The 21,960-nt window shown below is 32.1% G+C and overlaps 1 protein-coding gene and 1 non-coding gene across 3 annotated transcripts; one reads left to right on the forward strand and one right to left on the reverse strand.

The window, feature by feature from the left end:
- The first annotated feature begins 231 nt into the window (after positions 1 to 231).
- On the forward strand, positions 232 to 10,349 carry LOC129322344 (plant UBX domain-containing protein 7). Of its 2 annotated transcripts, none has more exons than XM_054968654.1 (10): positions 232 to 468; positions 1,176 to 1,309; positions 1,402 to 1,515; positions 2,512 to 2,707; positions 6,908 to 6,985; positions 7,081 to 7,149; positions 7,929 to 8,072; positions 8,211 to 8,307; positions 8,622 to 8,884; positions 9,903 to 10,349. In XM_054968654.1, the coding sequence occupies exons 1-10, from the start codon at positions 367 to 369 to the stop codon at positions 10,065 to 10,067; spliced, it is 1,362 nt and encodes a 453-aa protein (XP_054824629.1). In that variant the 5' UTR covers positions 232 to 366; the 3' UTR covers positions 10,068 to 10,349. The 2 variants fall into 2 exon arrangements, with proteins under 2 accessions (XP_054824629.1, XP_054824630.1); XM_054968655.1 differs by lacking the exon at positions 9,903 to 10,349 and adding an exon at positions 9,141 to 9,458.
- Positions 10,350 to 11,762: 1,413 nt separating this feature from the next.
- TRNAS-UGA (transfer RNA serine (anticodon UGA)) lies at positions 11,763 to 11,855 on the reverse strand. Its single transcript has one exon. It is a non-coding gene; the product is annotated as a tRNA-Ser (tRNA).
- Between the last annotated feature and the right edge of the window lie 10,105 nt (positions 11,856 to 21,960).

Below are 21,960 nucleotides of genomic sequence, written 5' to 3' on the forward strand. Positions count from 1 at the left end.
TCAAGCAAATTTAAAATTTAAAATTTAAAATTGAACGATGACATATAAATATAAAGTAATAATTATAACTTATATTAAGAAGATTTTTTAATTTATTTATTTATAAAACAAAACTCGTGTAATAAGACCTAAAACATCTCAGGTAATTAATTAATTTATTTCTTTAATTTTCCTGATGAATTAGTATAAATAGTTTTTGTCTGAATTTCTTATTATTTCTCGGATGAAGAACAAGTTGGTAAGTTATATTTTCTCCAGTTTCTCTACGAATTTCGCACAGTGCAGTGAAACGAGCTTCGCTCTTGCGAAAACCCTAGGGGCGATCACTAGATCGAAGCTCACAGGGCTAGGATTTGGAGAGAAACAATGGAGGGAGTATTGTCCTCTAACGATCAACAGATCATGGTCAAGTCGTTCTTAGAGATTGCCGTGGGGCAAACCGCAGAGACGGCTAGACAATTCTTGCAGGTCCTTTCACTGCGAATCTTTTCTTTTGACTATCTAATCTAAGGTACTCTAAAAATGTGTTGACCTAAAAAAATGATTTCTTTTGGCTGGAAATGAATTGGGTGTGCTTGAAATTTTACTTTTAGCATATTTGCTCCTTATAGTTAACGTTTTTCCTTGAGTTGGCTGGAATATTGTATTCTACATCGTAGAGAGGAGTTTAGTGATGAAAAAAGATACTCACCACCCAGTTGCTTGGCGTCTTGGGGGCGCTTTCCTGACTGGTAGTCGAATTTTTGCATTTTCTTTACTTCTGGGGGAAGGCCGAAAACATAAGCTTATTCTGGATGACTATCTGACACAAGTGCTTTCCTGACTCGTAGTCGATTTTTTGCATTTTTCTGTACTTCTGGAGGAAGGCCGAAAAAATAAGCTTATTCTGGATGACTATCTCAGACAAGTGCTACTTTGGATTTGGATTTGTTGGATCCAGAGGCATTCCTTAGAGCATTAACCTGCAAGAAATTGAGAAATCAGGAAAATAAGTAATTATTGAAACAGATAAAGGAAGAATTATCAAGAAGTTATCTCTTAAATTGTTGAAGGATAAGTGCCTGTTTGGAGAGGCAAAATAAACAATTCTAAAAGCCCAAACCATGGTTTTGGCAAAATAAATCCAAACACCCTATTACTATCAAGTAGAATTCTGAAGAATGATGTTTGAACAGGCTACAAGTTGGAAACTTGAGGAAGCTATCCAGCTGTTTTATCTTGGTAATGACGGTGGCGCAGGGCCACAGCTATCATCATCACATAATCCTCCTGCAGAAAATGCTGATTCCTGGACGGGTCACCCTTCAAGGTAATATAGGCATTTGCTGCCAATGTTTATGTTCAAATCTTTATCATTTGTTGGTTGTTCTTAACGCTGCTCCCTTCTATTATTAATTTCAGTGAGCTGAGAAAAGATACTGCCCTTGAAAGTAGCGGTGGTGATGATGGAGATGAAGTACGCCCTCCATTACCTGTTAAGAGGGAAACCCTTTATGATGATCCAATGCTGTTTGGGTATGTTTGATTTTAATCGTCCTTTTCTCTCCTTGGTGATTAAATCCTTATATTTTGATCAAGATGTATATTCGGTGCTTTCCCATTCTTTGAATTGCATGTCTGATATGCTTTTTATATCTAAACACTGTGTTTCATGGCTACACGAAACATGCAAAACATGTTTCTATTTATTTAAATCTCACTAGACATTAAATGCTGCATTTTATATGCACCACGTGAAAGCTGCATTTTTTATCTCTCATTTTGTCTTTTGTACCTTATTGAAACGCAGCATCCTGTATTTGAAAGGATTGTATCTCACAAATGATTCCTAAGTCTTTCCCTTTATGTTAAAAAAAAAAGGAAAAAAAAAAGACAGATCGGGTGATGGAGTTCTGTTTTTTTTTTTTTTTAAAACCCCATTTTGTTCCCTTGCTGATTGGGTCTCCCAATTTGGTTTTCCATATAATTCCTTTCTCAATCTGATTCCTCACATTTAGGTATTCTATAATTTTTAATTTTACCTTGTTTAAATAGTTATTAGTAATGAAACTGATTCTTAGTCTTGTATTATATATTAATCTACATATTTGGTGACTAAGTGATTGTTACTCTAAGTGATTGTTACTCATTGCCACATCTGCCCATTTCATCCTACAGTATATTGTTGAAAACGACATCATGGATGAGAATTCATTTGTGAGAACCAGTTTTTTGTTTTTTGTTTTTTTGGGTATGATTGAGAATTAAACTGAAACCTACCCATTTATGAGGTTCCAAATTGAGAAGGAAATTTTATGAGGAACCAAATAGAGAAAGCAATTCTATGATGGGTTCAACTAAGAAGTTCCATCTGTCACGTAAAATGGGGGTTCAGTCATTTTTTTCCCGTTCAAGTATACCTGATAATTATGTTATTGTCTTTGCTTATCTTTTGTTGTGAGTCTTAACATACAATGTTGGTTCTTGTCTGTCAAATTATTCACTGAGTTGTTTTTCATGACCTTTATATAGAGTATCAAGGATGGGGCCTCGTACTCAAGAAGGTAGCTCGTTAGTTGCATTCCGTAATTTTGAAGAGGAAATGAGACGTCCAGGGGTTTGGGAGTCTGAGCAGGGCGCTGTCTCTACAGCAGAGAGTTCTAGGGACAATCTTGCTTCTCTATATCGCCCTCCTTTTCATTTGATTTTCACCGGTCCATTTGATAAGGTAAACAGGTTTCGTTGTTTGTAGTGTTTGGGTACTGCAATATAAAATATGTTATTTAAAATAAATTTATGATATTAGGATGTTGGTCAGAAGCATTGTTGGTAATGGTTGTATGCGCTGTTGCAAAAAGTTCTGCTGAAGCCTGGTCTGTGATAGACTGGGATGTAGTTGCGATGTTGTAGTAGAACTTGCAAAGAAATGACTTGCTTGCTAGTTATATGCTTAACACAAGAAGCCTCTAGTTAGATCCTGACAGAGACAGCTAAAGAAGAATTTTAGAGACTACAAGTAGTACATCATACCCGCTAAATCATTTTATGGTGCCTGTGGATGTTCTAGACTTTTCATGGTGTAACAACTAAGATTTTATTAAAAATATATCTTAATGATTCATTCGGTATATTGACGCTAGGTACTATGTTAATTATTAATTCACTTGATGACCTCCTCTTTAACCAAGACTAACCAACCAGCCTTCTTTGCAAGACAACTTACTCTATTGATGTTAATTGATGAATGCTCAAGAAGCATAGGAACGGAACCAAAAATTGAGGAATAGTGTATCTATTGGAGATTTGAGACCTATTATGTGATGGCGAATGGCTTTCCGACAGTCAATTATCCATCAATTTCATGTAGAAGAATTTCATTTCTTTGGTCTTAGATGAAGTAGAATCCAATTGAAGTTGAAACCAAACTGTTTCATTGCTCAACTTAACTATGATAATTAGTTATCAATGTATCCAAATCATTTTGGGTTCATCCATTTTACAAGACAGAACGAAGAAGTCAGTTGTCCATGGAACATGTTGGAAATCACATTTTACCTGTGATTATTCTCAAACTATTGCCTTACTTTGTTTCGTCATGTTTGCCAGTGAGTGGGCTATGATTCTTGGTCAATTAGTGTGGACACTGGAGTTTCTTCATAAGGATCACATGGTTTTTTATGGTTAATATGGTGGAATCAAATGCTTATTTTGGCAATAGTTTCCTGTTTTATGATTTATCATTTTTATATGTTCACGTTTGTTTCTTTTTGAGGGTGTTGGCTGAATATTCTATATCCTGTGTTTATTGTGTCCAGTGTTTTTGACATAAAATGTGAGCTCACAAGGCCTGAATGACAAAATACATTGGTGGTCAGCATGAGAGAATCTTAATCTTATTTTATGGTTATTGTGAGGAACCAAAGACCTATTCCCAAAGATTTAAGGTGAGGATCTCCAAAACCAATACCCTCTCTCCAAAATGGATTGAGGATGGGAAACAACCATGGAGATCCGGAAGTGAAAATGAATCAATGAAAAAGAATAGAAATGCTTAATGGACTGTGACCCTTGGGTGTTTAGTGGGAAGCTGATAGGATCCAAGATGGGTAGAGAGAAATAAGGAAGATAAATCTCTATTAACATATGAAATCAGAATCGAACTTCATAATATTAATAAGAGAATGTAGAAATGATAGAAGAAAATAGAATAAATCTATCAAGATAATATAAAACAAAAATCTCGTTTTATATTTCTTTCAATAGCCACGTTTATGAGAATTTTCAAAGGACCAAAAGCCTCAGAAGTCTGTTGTATTCATAATATGCCTGCTATTGAGTTGGTGAGCATATTTATAATGCTAAATACACTCTAAAATAATGAATAAAATCTAGAGAACTAAATAGTTAAATAAAACTGAAAAAAAATCTCCTAAAAATCTATATCTATATAAAATGCTGAATAAAATCTAAAGAATTAAATATCTGAATAAAATCTAAACAATTAGATTTCTTGATAAATGTTTAGATATCTAAATAAAATCTAAACAATATTATTAAATAGAAAATGTATAAAATAAAATAAAAGAAAACAATATTTATTCCTAATATATCTCTAACTTCTCAAATTATCCATTATCCCACCATAATCGGTACTCTATCAATACTTCCCCCTTGAAAATTCGCCTTGTCCTTAAGGTGAGACATAGGCAATAGCTAAATAAAATGTAGATATCTAGATATCTAAATAAAATCTAGATAACTAAATATCTAAATAAAATCTAAACAATATTATTAAATAGAAAATGTATAAAATAAAATAAGATAATATTTATTCCTAATACATCTCTAACTTCTCAAAATATTCATTATCCCACCATAATCAGTGCTCTATCAATACTTCCCCCTTGAAAATTCACCTTGTCCTCAAGGTGAGACATAGGCGGCAATAGCTTTCTTCTGCATCTGGAGGTTGAGATGGGAGTGAGAGATAAAGGGCAGCAACTCCAATGTGGATTCCAAAAGGTAGAACAAGAGGTTGCATGGAAACTTCAAGGATAAAGTAGCAGTTAGACCTACCATCCACCAAGTTTAGAACCTTGTGCTCAAAGAAGGTCTCCTGAAGCTTCATCATTGTTGGAGCAGCGTTTCCTAAACCTGCAGGAAATGAATTTGGTTGGCTTTGATTTGTTTGCTTGGCACAATTGGTGGTGCCCTAATGTTGGAATTAAAGACATCAAGGAGGGCTGTGATGTAAAGGAATAGGTGCCTTTCATAAAGTGAGGAAAAATGGTTAGCTAAGGAAGTGCATGTTGAGATAGGCGGTGATGGTGAAGTTGTAGAAGTAGTGTAGAGGTGGTAGGAATCCATTAAGGATTGAACGACTTTGATACCAAATGATAGGATCCAAAATGGGTAGAGAGAAATAAGGAAGATAAATCTCGATTAACAGATGAAATTAGAATCTAACTTCATAATATTAATAAGAGAATGTAGAACTTATAGAAGAAATTAGACGGAATAAATCTATCAAGATGATATAGAACAAGAATTTTGTTCTATATTTCTCTCAATAGCCACGTTTAGGAGAATCTCCAAAGGGTTAGAGATCTCAAAAGTTTGCTGTATTCATGATATGGTTGCTTTTGAGTTGCTGAGTATATTTATTGTGTTAAATACAATCTAAAATAATAAATAAAATCTAGATAACTAGATAATTAAATGAAACTGAATAAAATCTCCTAGAATCTATATCTATATAAAATACTGAATAAAATCTATAGAACTAAATATCTGAATAAAATCTAAATAATTAGATATCTAGATAAATATTTAGATATCTAAATAAAATCTATATAACTAAATATCTAAAAATCTAAACAATATTATTAAATAGAAAATGTCTAAATAAAATAAAATAAAATAATATTTATTCCTAATATATATTTAACTTCTCAAATTATCCATCATCCCACCATAATCGGTGCTCCATCAGAAGCTCCTTTTAACTTGGGTTTTTGTTGTTTAATAGACTGAAGTCAAATGCTTTTTCCCCCTTAAATAGTTTTCTGCTATTTGATTATTTATCATTACTTGTGTTAATGTTTGTTTCCTATTGAGATGATTGATTGAAGGTTCTCTGGCCCACATTCTCCTATAAATTGTAATGATTGTGTTTGAAATAAAAAGAAATTTTAGAGTGAAATTCTCCCCAAGAAAAGGATAAAGGATTTCATGAAATTAGACAGGAAAAGATAAGCTATCATACATTCCCGATAATGATATTGATATGGTTAGGGTGATTGGGTTGATTGGCCGTTCTGTAAAGGTCCTGTTAAATTTTAGGATTAAAGCAGGACTATGGTGACTCAGAAGGCTAGGCTTCCCCTCGCTCACTGTCTCAGCCTTCCAATTTATTATATTTATATTGTTTTGGAATTAGATATTAATTTTATGATATACGATATGTTATTCCTAAGTTTGACTGATAGTGGATTCCGAAGCGTCTAGATTATGATAATTTTCTAATCCTACAGGAGCCCTCTTTTATATGTATGACTTGTATTTGGAGAATTGGTGGTTTTCTCAAAGTCCCATATGCATTTTGCTGATGAGGTTTTCTTGGATTTACACTCCTATTTATTCTAATTCCTGACATCAATGACCGATCAATTTGTGATTGATGAAGGCTAATGTTGAGGCTCTTGTAACGTTACCACATCATCTCATCTGGTTCATGGCCTAAAACTAGCATTGGTTTCATTGGTACCTCATTAATTGGCCCGTGTGTATCATGTTCAAGACTAATCTCAATTACATGAGATTGTGATATAATTTTTGGACGCTCTGTTGAATATCTCTTGTTCTATAAACGGTCTCTTAATAGTCAAATGCTCAGAGCTATTCTTATTACTATGGCTTTTAAATGCAGGCAAAAACGGCTGCTTCAACAGAGGACAAATGGCTTTTAGTGAATATACAATCTACCAAAGAATTCAGCTCACATATGGTATTATATTTTTGGTGCTTCCTCTATTTATAAAGCATACTGCTCAACACACAATGCATATTATCATTGGCTGATTTCTATGTTGCTTTGTGAAGCTTAATCGAGATACTTGGGCCAATGAAGCTGTCTCTCAGACCATTAGCACTAATTTTATATTCTGGCAGGTCAGTTTGTTGCTTTGTTTTCTTCAGTGCTGTGGTGTGTGATATTTTCCCATTTTTCATTCAAGTCCTATTTCACACCATGCTATTATTCGCACCCCCACATTCAAGAAAAAAAAAAGGAAAAATTATGGCTCGTCATTATCTTGAAAAAAATGATATAGTTAACTCTTCAGATGGATTGATTTATTCATGTGACTCGTAAGGCTTGCAGTGCTAAACCATATGCTCTTCCATGATTATATCTGCAGTCTTTTCAGACTGGTCATGTGGTGAAATGGAAGAGCAGAAAAATGAAAAGAAAAAGAAATGGGCTAGTGTAACATTTTATGGTTGGCAGTCATGAAGGAAGAGCCATAGATAACCATAAACTAGTATGCCCTTTGGGACAAGTTACAACATGTGATGGTCTAATCTACTCTTTCTCTCATATCTTAGCTGGGATCATCTTGATCCTCATGGTTGCTATTGGAGGAAAGTTTTGGAGAGGACCAAACTGGAGTGTACAAAATAGTTTTTGCTTTTTGTGGTCCAGCCTAGTTTTCCCAATACTATGACTTGTCTATGTCACTTGGAGTTTTTACCTGCAAAAAAGATTGTGATATTGAGTAACGCATTTGTCCAGGCTAGATTGGAGTTTAGACATGTGTGTCATGTTTCCTGGTTTAATCTTATTCTGATGTTTGCCTGTTATTTTGAGCATAATATTTGTGCAATCATGTTGTTAGTAAATTTAAGTCATGCAGTTCTACATTGTCAAATCATTCTTTCTGTGAGCATAGGTTTACGATGATACAACTGAAGGCCGAAAAGTATGCACTTATTACAGACTGGATTCAATTCCTGTAGTGCTTGTAATTGATCCCATCACTGGCCAAAAGATGCGTATCTGGTCTGGAATGGTTCAGCCTGAAAGCTTATTGGAGGTATGTGATACATGGCAGCTTCTGATGGGAAGGTTACACGAGAAAATTATGGGGAAATAGTTGCACTGTTTAATTTAATTTTGAACTCTACCTTTGATTTGTTTCTTTGCTGATTTGATAATTCAACTGTTATTTTAGGGTCTGCTAGCATTCCTGGATGCAGGCCCTAAGGATCATCACAATACTTTATCTCACAAACGTCCAAGAGAAAGTTCCAGCCCACCTAAAATTAAAGGTCTTGTAATTTTCTAGTTGTATTTATTCACTCAATCTTAGAATTAACTCTTATTGTTAAATTTTGTTCTCATTTTTCTGTAGGCTTTATTTACATATGAACAATATGTATAACTGACACCTGCAATGTCTTTCAATTTGATGCGCCTTTTCCCTTTTTGTTCATGCTGTATTCTTCTTATCATTTCTTTTTGTTTTTGTATTTGAGGGTGTTTTCCTGTTATTCCTCTTCAGTGTTGAATTTATCGTGATAGTCTTGCTATAGTTGTCATCATCATGCTAGCATATTTGACAATTCATTCTGGTTTTATTCAGATGAAAGTAATGAAGATGAGGAAGTGTTAAAAGCTTTGGCACTTTCAATGGAAGGCATGAAAGAATCAAGTGTATTGGCTGGAACAGATAAGGATGCTGAGTCTGTTGACCAGGGACAAGAAACTGGCTTGCCTTCAAGGCCCACATACCCTCCCCTGCCTGAAGAACCCAAGGGTGATAAGAACCTCCTATGCAGAGTTGGTGTCCGGCTTCCTGATGGATGCCGAGTTCAGCGTAACTTTTTGCGCACTGATCCAATTCAGGTAAACTTTGTTTTCTTTTAAACCTGTAGGATTTCATTGGATTGTGCTGCTATGTTCTTGTCATGGTTGTTCCAATGCTGATTTTATATGACTGTTGATGTGCATTTCCTTTCCTCCCGGACTTCTGGATGTCTTGTGCTCTTGTTTTGGATTATGGCATGCAAGACTGCTATTAAAAATGACTATTACGGATGTGAACATATCTTCAATTGTTTTATTATGCACACAATTTGACATGACATATTACTATTTTCAGATATATGAATTATCATACGAACTGCTGCTGGACTATCAACTGCCAAGTGTAGTTTTGTGCTTGTGAAATACGGGCATATGTTCCATGCTTGGTTATTTTCTATCGGCCTTGGGAAGAGAGAACTTACCAGAAGGATGCTTTTATTTTCTTTTTCTTTCTTTCTTTGTTGTCGTACGAGCCAAAAGAAGTGAAGCCTGGTCGGTCCATGACCACCTTCAAATTTCAACATCTAAAATGAGCTTGTGCTTGGAATTGTCAATTTCATTAACATAGTTGAAGTTACTTGGTTGGGATTGCCACAAGTTTATATGCCTTTCATTTTTCTTATTACTCGTGTATTTTGAGCTTCAGAGGTCTTCGGTCAAAACCTTCATTTGTCTTCATTTATTGGGCTTGTATTCTTAAACCTTAGATGCCTTAGATCCAGTATTCTTTGGGGTCCCAGTTGGTGTGGTGCCTATGTCTTTTTGGCTCTGGTACATGTATGAAATTAGAATCTTGTTTCTCATTCAGTTTATCCCAGTAGAATAGGTTACAAAATACAAGGCCAAGATAGCTATCAGGTCTCTGAGTCGTGTAACAACCAGTAACAAAATGAATTCAAAAGATATTCTAATCAAATCTAATTCTGTGAGATAGGAAAGGATATCAATAAGAAATAGCTAGATTAGTCAACTAATGGACCCAAACAAATTTGTCATTGTGTTGGTTGTATATTTCTTGTTCTGTAAAACTTTCATGAATGGCTCTTGCTTTGCACAGCTTCTGTGGTCATTCTGCTCCGCTCAGCTAGGGGAAGATGAGATGAGGCAATTTCGGTTGACACAATCAATTCCAGGAGCTTCCAAAGTGCTGGACTATGGAAGTAATGCGACTTTAGAGGAATCAGGGCTTGCAAACTCTATGATCTTGATGACATGGGAATGAATCCAGATTTTTGGGTGACTTCGCTGGAAAAGTCAGACTGGGGAGCTTCTGTTTGGTGGTTCCTACTTATATAGCTATATGTTTTTCCTTCTTTGACATGGGTTCGTGTTCAAAAGGTAAACGGGAGTCTTAATTAAACTCTCATGTGTATATACTCTGAATGAAGGCTAAGATCAATGCCCCTATATCATTGCTTAATTATTTCCCCCTTTTTGTTTGAGGATATCTTAAAATTAGAGGAACTTGTAAAGAGAGAGGCTTTTGAAAGTTTGGTTATATTCATCATCCTCTAATCCTTATTAACAAGTCAAATAAGGAAATTGAAAATCCAGCAAGACATTTATCTTGCAATGGAACATTTCTTCCTTGTTCTGCCCAATTAATAATTCATGCAGGGTAACCTTCAATGACTACTCTCTATTATTGCCCTTGACATGTTGAAAGTCTCTTTCTTTTTCTTTGGAAAAAAGATCAAATTATTTTGTTATTTCCCTTTCAATTAAAGTATATAATTTATATTAAGTTGTACTATTTGGATTGTATGAGGTGAAATATATAATAAAAACAGGGTAGGTTATATTTTTGGCCTCATACTTGATAATCGATTTGGTCCTGTGGTGTACCAGCTTGAAGTTGAATCCTTACCTACCATGATACTTCATTTGTAAAAGATGAATGAAATAGGAAGCTTCCATGCTGATGAAATTAAGCAATGCATCAACGTACAATAATTAGAGGTGAATTAATTAATTAGCGGAGCTGGTTTGGATGTTAATGGGAATTGCAAATAATTTAAGTCCTGTGATATTACTTCAGACTTTTTCTGTTCAATGGCCCCTTGTCACCTCACCGAATCTTGAGAGAGAATATTTTAGAAAGGTACAGAAATGGAGACATCCTTTTTAGCTTTGAACCATCTCAAATTGCCTACAATACAAGTTTGCTTTGTTATTATATTTAAATTAAATAAGGGGGTTTAATGCTTACAAATAATTCAAATTTGTGTTTAAATAATAGATATATACTGGGTCTGATCAATGATGTTTTAAAAATTGGAGTCATTTGACCTGTATGAAGATTAAATGGCTCAAAATTTATTGATTGGATTGAGAAGCAAATTGATCATAATGAACTTAATGTATATTTGACAAAATGTTGGCATAATATTGGTGGAAGAGGTATTTTTGGAGGCGGGAAAAAGGGCAAGTTAGGAAAACAAAGAGGAAGACTGCCAAAAGTTGTTAGGCCGTTATGTCATTCTGGTGACCTCAATACGTTCCATTTCCAATATTCGCTGCATCACCTTTATGCTGCTAATGCATCACACTACAGTGAAAATGGATCTCTTTGATATTTTAAAGATATATTCTGATCTCTGCGGGCGCGCGCGCGCCGCGTGAGAGAGAGAGAGAGAGAGAGAGAGAGAGAGAGTTTATGTCAGATTCAAATGGTGTAAATTATATGAAGACCTATACTTTGAAATCTGAATTACAATTCCATGACTTACACAATGTATAGCATTCGTCACTTTGCCTTGTTTCATAATTTTTTTCCTGAGTTTGTTTTCTTAGGTGCATGCTAGTGCTGTGCAAAAATCCTCTAATTTAAGTGGTGGTATAGCCGAGCCATTCCTTTTTAAAAATCAACTGAGCCAATCAAAACCAATAAAATAAACAAATCCATTCGCCGAGCAAAAGGAGAGAGAGGGATTCGAACCCTCGATAGTTCTTTGTTTCGAATTATACCGGTTTTCAAGACCGGAGCTATCAACCACTCAGCCATCTCTCCAAAAGATTATTTCTATTTTATCGTTATTCCACCGAATAGAACATGACGATATGAGTTAATACCCTTTCTATATATTGGAAAGATATCTGCTATGGGTCTATTTTTCTCTGACCCAATTTAACATGAGATGGTCCTGTCCTATTCGGTCCTTATAAATACTGATCTTTCATGATCAAAAAGATTGAAAAGATTAAATTATTTCTTTGGATTAGGCTAGGCAGAAGACTATGCATCTGGACCACTTAGTCTAGTCTAGTCCTATTATTGTATTTAATATAATTGTAATTAATTTATTTTTAATAAATTCTTCAAGTGTAATTGATGTTAAGGAGATAATTGCATGAAAATTTATTGAGTTTATTTCTAAATTGTTGTAATGTTATGTTATTGAAGTTTGTTAAGTGTTGTTTTTGTTGAAATTACAAATTTAAATCATTTGAATTGTAATTGAAATTTTTTTTCTTCTTGTTGAAAATTATTTTGGATTTATTATGATTATAAGTGATTTTATTATCTTAATTGAATTTATTAGATTGAAATGGATTATTGTCTTTCATAAAAAAAAAAAGAAAAAAATAGCTAAGTAAGTACTAGACTAACGGGATCAGTCTTCGAGTCCTATGACCAAGTTTGATCCTATTAATCTTTGATTTATCACTAAACAAGATCAAATTATGAGTTTCTTAACCTAGTTTTTTTTATGAAAGAGACCAGACTTCGAGTTAGGTTAAAGTTCAATGCCGTCTAGTCCTTTGCGTAGCTTTAATATATACCTTTACATTAAAAACTATGTTACAATTATTTGTGTTTGTGTTATATAAATTTCTATAGGGTTAAGGGATAAAAATATCCGATAAGTTTTTTAAAAGAAATATTAGGTACCCTTACCTTTCAATTAAAACAATTTTGCCCTAAAACTTTCAAAAAGATAGCAATTTCGTCCCACCGTCGTCTCAAGCTCACGTTGACTGTTAAATAAGGTTGTTCGACCAAGCAAAATAACAAGTGATCCAACGTGGATGACATGTCAGACCCAACTCACACACCTATTCATCTTCTCATTCTCCACGAGCGGTTAGTCAACCCCTCTCCACATTTCTCCAGCCATTGTCCCTTCCTCCCAACCTTCCGTCGAGATTCTTCACCCACGTCGCCATGAACTCGTGCACCAATGCCACTGAAGACCTTTGAATTCGTCGCTGCACAACTAGATCGGGCCACCTAGGTTGCTGCCGTTGAGATGGTGTCTAGTTGGTTTAGTGCTCTCCTTTCTAGTTGGACTTGCCGGACCTCAAGGACGTGGTCTAAACTCTTTTCCGATACTCAGAAGGGAAGAACACGTATGGGGAAAATGAGGCTAAGTTGGATAGTGATTAACCCAAAGGGATAGTACGCGGCGAATGTTCTGAGCCCGAAGCCAGTATCAACGAAGTGGCGATGGCTTCGATTTTTGAAGTGGGTTTGGCTTTTGGTTTTTAACCTACTTGAATTGGGTTTGATTGTTATTGAACTGGATTTGATTGTTTTTAACTTGTTTGAACTAGATTCGATTGTTTTTAACCAGCTTGAATTGGTTCGATTTTAGTGTTCTGGGTTTATTTTTTAGCCTAGTGTCTGCTTCCTTAAACTGATTTTATTTTTGCTTTCTTGAACTCTCTAACTCATTTTGAATGTCTGTTTCTCCTTCGTTCTCTCTTATATGAAACTGAAACTAGATATGAAAAGTTTGAGATTAATTTTTTTTTATTGGTTGATTTTTCTTTAGAAATTAGATATGAAGCTTGAGTTGGGTTTTGAATACTTGATTACGAAACCTATCGTGAATGACAATCTATTAATGACAGTTGAAAAAATGGATGGGGTTTTGGGTTGATGAGATGGATATTGCAGAGAACTCAAGGGAGAAGGGTGGATTTGTTTTTTTTTTTTTTTCCTTTTTTAAAAAATGCCAGGTGAGTGCCACATAAACACATAAAGTTAAAGTAACGGTCAACAGACGATCACACTAACAACAGGGTGAAATTGTTCCCTTTTTTTTTTAGGTTTAGAAACAAAATTATTTCAACTAAAAAATAAGGATATTTAATATTACTTTTAAAAAACTTCAGGGATAATAAACAATCACCAAATGGTCACACTAACAACAAACAATCACACTAACAATAGGGTGAAATTGCTCCCTTTTTTTGAAGTTTTGAGACAAAATTATTTCAATTAAAAGGTAACGGTATTTAATATTATTTTTAAAAAACTTCAAGGACATTTTCTCCCCTTAATATATCTTTATATATTGTAAAGCTTGATGAGATTCACTATTCATCTATAGTATTTTGAATAGTAAACCTCCATCAATTTTTTTACTGGTTATTTTTTTTAGATTTTATTTTTATATTATTAGGAGAATTCAAAAGAAGGGGGCTTATGATGTACTCATAATTGAAAAAAAAAAGAAGATAGTAAATGTGAGACTACAGCAAAAATCCTTGAACTTTGTCTTTTAAAAAATAAAATTTAAAACTTTTATTTTTTTTGGTCAAATGCTTATATAACTTTAAAATTGATTACATAATTTTTTTATTTTTTTTATATGATTGGGAGAAGTTGAAAGAATGTAGATTAATTTTTCCTTAAGTTCTAAAATAAAAAAAATTATTTTTAATAATTTTATATAAAAATATTGTTATTTATTTATTCTAATTAGCAAAAATAAGTGCACCAAAATTAAATATATAATCATTTTTATTTTCATCATTACAGTTAATAATTTTTAATTGCTTATACAATTCTATATGACTATATCACACATTTTGAACGTTATTATTTTGATAAAATTATCACATTAATATTTATTCAATTTTTTTTTTTTTGCGTTGTTTGGTTTGAGGGTAATGGACAGAGGGGAGAGATGAGATTTGCATAAATTTGTTTTTTTAAAAAAAAAAGAAGTGAAAGTTTTTTAATTGGTTTTCCTTTCTTTTTCATCTTACATTTTCTTTGTATTAAATTTATAACACCACTTGTCTTTTCTTTCAAAATTGAAACCACTAAAATCTTCTCTCACTTTTCGTAATCAATTTAAACTCTTTCATACAAGATAAAGGATTAATTTTCCGTGCGATGCACGGGTATAAAACCTAATTACAAAAAATAATTTTCATGAAGCCATGAAGATATATATATATATATATATATGTATATATATATATATATGGGGTTCAAATCACTTTTCAAGTAAAGCACTTATTAGTTCCTTGCATCCAAATGAAAAGCCGAATTGTGAACCATAGTACACTCATTGTTAAAATTAATTAATGATCTTGACCACTTAAATCAATGTAAATGGTTTAGTGGATTGGCTTGGCACCATTACTGATTGTTGTAGTGAGATTTGGATCATTGAAATTTAATCTCGTCCATTCATATTTAAAATTTTTAAACCGTAATTTTTTATATGATAAATTTATTTTTTTTAAAGTGCCAGCATTAAAATTATCTTTATTTTAAATTTATATCTATTAAAATATAAAATTAAATTAAATTTCAACCATCCAAAATTTATTTGGATGATCTTAATTGATTATGGCACTCCACGCTCTTCAAAAAGATGAGCATGGAATGTCTGCTCGATGTTTCTTCTTCTTTTTCTTTTGGAGAGCCATATCCAACCTGACATGAATATGCAAAAACCAAGATAACTCATTAGCTGAATATCAAATATTGCAAAGCCCCCATATCTATTACCGTTTAGAATTAGACCATAACAGAATTTTGATCTATACTGGTAACATAATAGCAAATTTGGGGTAGATTAGAATTAGATACTGATCGAAAAGCAAGGATATGGGACCATGTGAGTAGAAAACAAAAAATTTCTATTTTAATTCTATCATTAGCTATGGGTTCGAATTTAAGAAAAATTTTAGAGAATGTTTGCTCCCCTAAAATTTTCTCGTCTTTCTGAATGATAAGGAAAAAAATTAGATCAAAAGAAAATGCTATTTTAGAGTTTATCAATAATTTACTTGTGTGGGTAGAGATCCGATATTTTTTGAATCTTTATGCAAGGAGTTACAAAAAAAAATTCAACAAAGATAAAAAATGATAAAAAAATACATAAATATATAATAGTAGTTTCTATAGCATGAATGAATAGAATATAGTATTTGTGGCACATGGGGTTTGAATAAAAAAAATGGATTTTTTTTAAATAAAAAGAGAGAATTTCTTGTTCGTGAAGGATGGTCCTGTTGTGGAGCTATGCAATGCAATGTCTCTCAAACTTTTCAAGTTTGGATCCAAATGAAGGGAAAGCAACACGAACAGAGTGGGGTCCACAAGGTGATGCAGCTTCACATGTCTCTCCAATGTCACCATCTCACTCACGTGCACATCTTCGCATACTAACTCCCCATTCAGATCATGAGATTTTTATCCTTTAAATTATATTTCTATTCTCAACAATTTCAATATTAAATAGTTTCATTGAAAATTATTTTTATCAAACTCCATATCTATTAACATAAAAAAATAAGTGACTTAAATTTAAATAATCTAACATTCAAATGAACATTCTACATGAAGGTTAATCATATCTTATGATCATCAATACAATGAGCAAGGGTACATTTTGGCATTATTTTTAAAACCATAATGGACGAGGTATTGAAAAAGTTTGTAGCTCATGCTCCTCATAGCTTAATGAGTTAAATCGGTGGTTAAATCAATGATATAATAATTAAATAAAAAATAATATTTATATGTATATATATAAGATTAAAAATACTAACAATATCATTCATTCTGTTAAGGATTGTTCAGGCATAACATGTTAAGTTTTAATTCTCATTTTTTATATGCATATGTTTTGTTTACCTTATTTATCCTTTTGAAACAAATGGGTTTTCAATTGTCTCTACACTTTAATTTATATTTTTTTGACTTAAAAGGAGGGAAAAATATCATTAATGGATGAAAATAATAGAGCTTCAGCAATAAGGCAAAGGCATACATAGAAACAGAGCAAAAAAAGAAAATTAGCCAATCACTTCATGCAATAGAACAAGAAGGACAAAAAACTGCCACCACTGCCGCCACCAGAACTCCTGCCATCGAACCACCGAAATCCATAGGAAAGAAAACAAGTCAACAAAACCATAAGGGGTGGGGGTCTAGAGAACCACCTAAGAGGAGTCTCACCCCTTTAATTCACATAGTGCCAATAAACAAATCACGCACTCAATTTTATTATAACAATCCAGAAGTAAGTTGGCAGTAATATTTTTTAATTGAATAAAAAAGTTTATTACTAAAATAAGAGTGAAAAGGAAAAATGGTCTAACTGTTCCGGATTTCAGGTTAATTCTGGTTATGTCAAACTTGCTCGAGCTGCTTTTGAATTCGAGCGACAATTTGACTACTGCATTGTGGTGACTACCCCATGTAACGCCCCGATCGAATGCTAGAAACTGTATATATTGTTCCCTCAATAGTTGATGTGCTTGTGCGTGTGTGTGTGTGTGTTTGCATTCACACACACGTACATGTGGATATTTAACACTGTTCACATACCCTTTTTGTTCTTTCAATTAATGTATGATATTGACATACCTGCCTCCTATACATATGTAGTTTGTTCTCTTCAGCAACACTATCTTTGATTCTGAATTTTATGTGTTTTGAATGAAAGGCTATATATGACAATAAAAACCCATACAAAAAAGAAAGTGCTAGATTTAGCAAGCAAAAATTAGCATCACTGGTGGGTGGAAAAAAAGAATTTTTAGATCGGTTGTTGAGGACTTTCTAGGTCGGTTATTGAAAATTAGGTTAATTAAAACACTACACCTACCATTACACTCCAAGGAGATTGCTTTCTTATATTGAAAGAGAAAGGTATGTAATTATCTCTCTGCTCCTTCCTTAATTACTACATATAAACAAAATGTAAGTACTAAATTATTATTTTTAACTATCCCATTGGACCTTTTCCATTCGTCTATTTGAAGATGTGTGTGTGTGTGTGTGTGTGGGGAGGGGAGCTGTATTTAAGATTTATATCTTGCTCCTTAGATCTTCTATGTTCATGAATTCATACATTTAAAGAGAAATTTATATAAAAGGATACATTGTGTGCGAGATTTAATAGCAAAGATTACTTTTTTCAAGGTACTGAAGGCAAATAATAAATACCCCCACAATTGTTAATTGTTTGCATTGTGTGTCTAAGATTAATTTAACATAATTCATTTCTTTTCTTTCTATTTGTTTATAGGATTTTCACCGATACAAATATTGGCTACTCTAATCGATATCCATTTTTTTTTTCTAGTAATGAAAAGACAAAACAAAGAATAAAGAGAAACTATAAACAAAAGATAAGGGACCTTGAATGTAACCGAGCAACTCTAAGAAACTGATTGCATTTTTATATTGTTTTTCCCTTCTCAATCTCTTATTAATTAGTCAAGAGTATGTAAACTAATGTGTATAGTTATTAACCTGTATGTACATGTCATTATCAACACTGATATTAGATTTTTTATACTAAGTATGTTTAAGGATAGCATACTCTATCACAATAGTTTAAACTATTTGGTTAAATACTTCTTAAGTTATATATTTATGATCCATTTTTTAATTCTTAAATGCGGGACTCTTTTTATGTTCTAATATTTTCTCTATCACTTTTTTCTTCTTTTTTTTTCTTGCCTGAACTTGTATTTTTTTTAGTTTTAGAAGCTTCGGGTGTATTTAGTTTCTTCTCATTCTCTTCCTCTCTCTTTTTTAATCTCTTCTTTTTTTATCTTTTATTCCTTTCTTTTTCTTTTTTATTTTTAATTGAATGACTCATGATATCATATTAAATTTTTTATATGAAGAATGCTTAAAGATAATGTAATATTAAAATATAAAAAAAGTCTCACATCTAAAAATTAAAAATAAATTATAAATATATAAATTTAGGAAGTATTTAATCAAATAGTTTAAACTATTTTAATAGAGTTTTTTTTTTTCAAGCACACTTAATATAAAAAATTTAACAACTGAAACTTCAATATCAATGGGACATACCTGTATGGTTTCAAAATGACAACAGATAGTGGATATATCATGAATGTAAGGTTGTATTGTATTTACTTATGATATTATCTGGAGATATTTTTAGAGTTCAAACATTGAACCCCTTTTCTCTCTCATTTCTAACGGTAATGACCAAAAAGAGTTGTTGCATCCATCCTTTCTCAGTGCACTAGTCCCACAATCAACACATAATAATTGACTATTCATCTTTCAGCTTACAATTCTGTGCCATTTGGCTTACGCAATCTTTTTTTTTTAAAAAAATATTATAAAAAAATTCACACGTTATTTTTCTTACTTTTAACTTTCAAATCAAAACAAAACTCTTGCTTAAGTCTTGTATTCCACAAGGCAATTTTTCTAAACAATGTTAAATAGGCTTTCTTAAATTTCGAATCCATATGCAAATAACTCTCTATTGACCTTCAAAACTTGATAACAAGGAAGAATTTTCTTAAGCTCTCAAAGAAACCACTACTATCAAGTATTCTATTATTTTATTGAACCTTATATAGTTATTAATATATAAATTTATATATTCAATTAAATTTTAATGTGTTAATAATATTAATAATAAGAGTTTGTTATTTAGAATTATAATAGATGATACAGTACCTGTCGGGAAAGAGGGGTATATAAGCACTGCAATATAATAAACGCTTAAAAGAGAATTAAGAAGAGGAGATTTTTTTTTTTTGGATATTTCAAAAGAAATAATGTGCAATGTATTATCAATAAACTTGACATTTATGCAAGACCATGGAATTGTTATATATGTATATATATAATGGGTGTGTGCAGAAAATGAGATTCCTGGAGAAGAAGGCCTAGGGCTTCGAGACCACTCGTTACACTGAAAGAGATATGCGGTGGGTTCCCTTCATATCAAATCGGAGCGTGACTGTGTCTGTGAGTGTAAATATAATATAATATATATATATATATATATATGTACAGCAGGCCACCGCCATGGCTACGATCTGAAGCCGCCAGAAGTTTCTAGGTGCATGTGGATAGGATAGGACCCACTGCTTCAGATTCTCTCTTTAAAGTTTACGTATATACATATATGCCTAATTAAATTTGACAAAAATATATTTTTAATTTTTTAACTTTATATAAAATTTTAATATAACTTTTTAAATTTATAAAATATCTTTTTAATTTTTTAATTTTTATATCATTATTTTTAAATAATTATTTTTTATATTAATTATTATTATTTTAAAAAAATTAAATTTAATATGTCAATATTTAAAAATATTTTATTAATATTTAAAAATGTAATGTAAAAATTTATTGAAATAAAATTAATAGTATTAATATTAAGTGACTAAAAATATACTTTATAAAATTAAGAGGTTAAAATAAAACGTTATATAAAATTAAAAAATTAAATGTATATTTTGGTTATAAAATTTACTCTATTAATTTCTTCTCTTTCTATATTATTCACTTTTATTCTATATTTATCATTTTTCTTCTTCTTCTTCTTCTAGTTTTTTTTTTTGTTGGACTACTTCAAAACATTTCCTACACAACCATTTTTTTAATACAAATATATGAGCAAGCATCCCAAAAGAAAAAAAAAAATCCAACACCCGTTAACTTTAAGAATTCAAATAACAAAACTATCTTTCGTTCACTTGATGTGTGATCCAATTTGTACACTGGTAATTGCATGAGGATATAGTCTCTGTTCTCATTAGATCCCGTCTAGCAAATAATTAGACCTAATTAACAAGTGATATAATATTATTCGCGTGGCAAGTAATTTGATTGACATAACAAATAACTTTATAAGTAATACAAAAAAATTGACAAGTAAAATTATTAAATAAACAAGTTTTGTGTAGTCACTGGACATAACTGTTAACACAAGGAGATATATTGATGTTTTTTTTTAAATGAAATTCTCTCTTAAAAAAAAGCTAGCTTTCACTATGAAAGTAACCGTACACGTCAGTTTTTGGTGACACAGCCACCTCAACTAATGGAAAGAGATGCATTTTAGGTGTTGACTTTACTGAGAAAATTAAACATATGTTGTCAAATCTGAGTCTCTTAATTTTCAACTTTTAAATTGCTAGTGCTGAGAACGTACGTACGTACCTCAAGCCTCTTTACGTAGCCTCTCAATCATGTTCCTGCTCGCTGGCCAGCTTATGATAAATATGATCTTCGTAGTATATTTGTCTGCGACAACTTAAGTCTATGTTTGTAATTAAACCTATACAAGTCATGGCTGCTAATTGCTAGCTGAAGCGTAACATTTTTCACATCATATCCTTCACAAGAACATTTGTTTTTGTATTACATAGCAATCCCAAGCCACTTGTTTCAACCGTATATATCTCTCCATATAAGATTATCGATCAATATATCTGATTTTATTTAATTTCACTGCCCTTGTATAAATTAATTCTTGATGCTTTATTTTTTTTTTCTTGGCCACAATCCTTGATGCTAAATGACATGGTAAGGTATCGTGGAATTTTGGATATCGATAAGGTAAAACTCGCTTGAGACCAGAAATTGATTTTTTTTTTGCTTGAATAGTACTATTCCCTTAAATTAAGAAAAAATTTATTAAATTTTTAAAATTTATTAAATTTTTAAAATTTATTTACCCAATCCAAAAATTTAATAAATTTTTAATTTTATCTATATATATTATTAATGTATTTTCTCTTACCAACATATATATAATGGGAGTAAAAAGAAAAATTTATGATAAAAAGTCAATGACATGATTTATAAATAGAACAAACTAATTTCTTTTCTCTCTATTTTATAAATAAGATTAAAAGAAGTAAACTTTTGTTCCCATTTTTTTAGGTAAAAAATAAAAACCTCAAGATTGTTTCATGTAAATTTCTTACCCGCCGATATGTGCATCATCGAGGAATGTGTTTGTGCGAGAGAGAGAGAGAGAGAGAGAGAGAGAGAGAGAGAGAGAGAGAGAGAGAGAGAGAGAGAGAGAGAGAGAGAGAGAGAGAGAGAGAGAGAGAGAGAGAGAGAGTAT

The sequence above is a fragment of the Prosopis cineraria genome, unplaced genomic scaffold (assembly GCF_029017545.1).
Source record: "Prosopis cineraria cultivar Desert tree isolate PC_DT_omini unplaced genomic scaffold, ASM2901754v1 PC10, whole genome shotgun sequence".
NCBI classification, from domain to species: Eukaryota; Viridiplantae; Streptophyta; class Magnoliopsida; order Fabales; family Fabaceae; genus Prosopis; species Prosopis cineraria.

Coding starts and splice junctions, on each gene's coding strand:
- LOC129322344 (XM_054968654.1), top strand. CDS start 367: ATGGAGGGAGTATTGTCCTCTAACGATCAACAGATCATGGTCAAGTCG. Junction 1,310..1,401: donor TGGACGGGTCACCCTTCAAG/GTAATATAGGCA, acceptor TATTAATTTCAG/TGAGCTGAGAAAAGATACTG. Junction 2,708..6,907: donor TCACCGGTCCATTTGATAAG/GTAAACAGGTTT, acceptor TTTTAAATGCAG/GCAAAAACGGCTGCTTCAAC.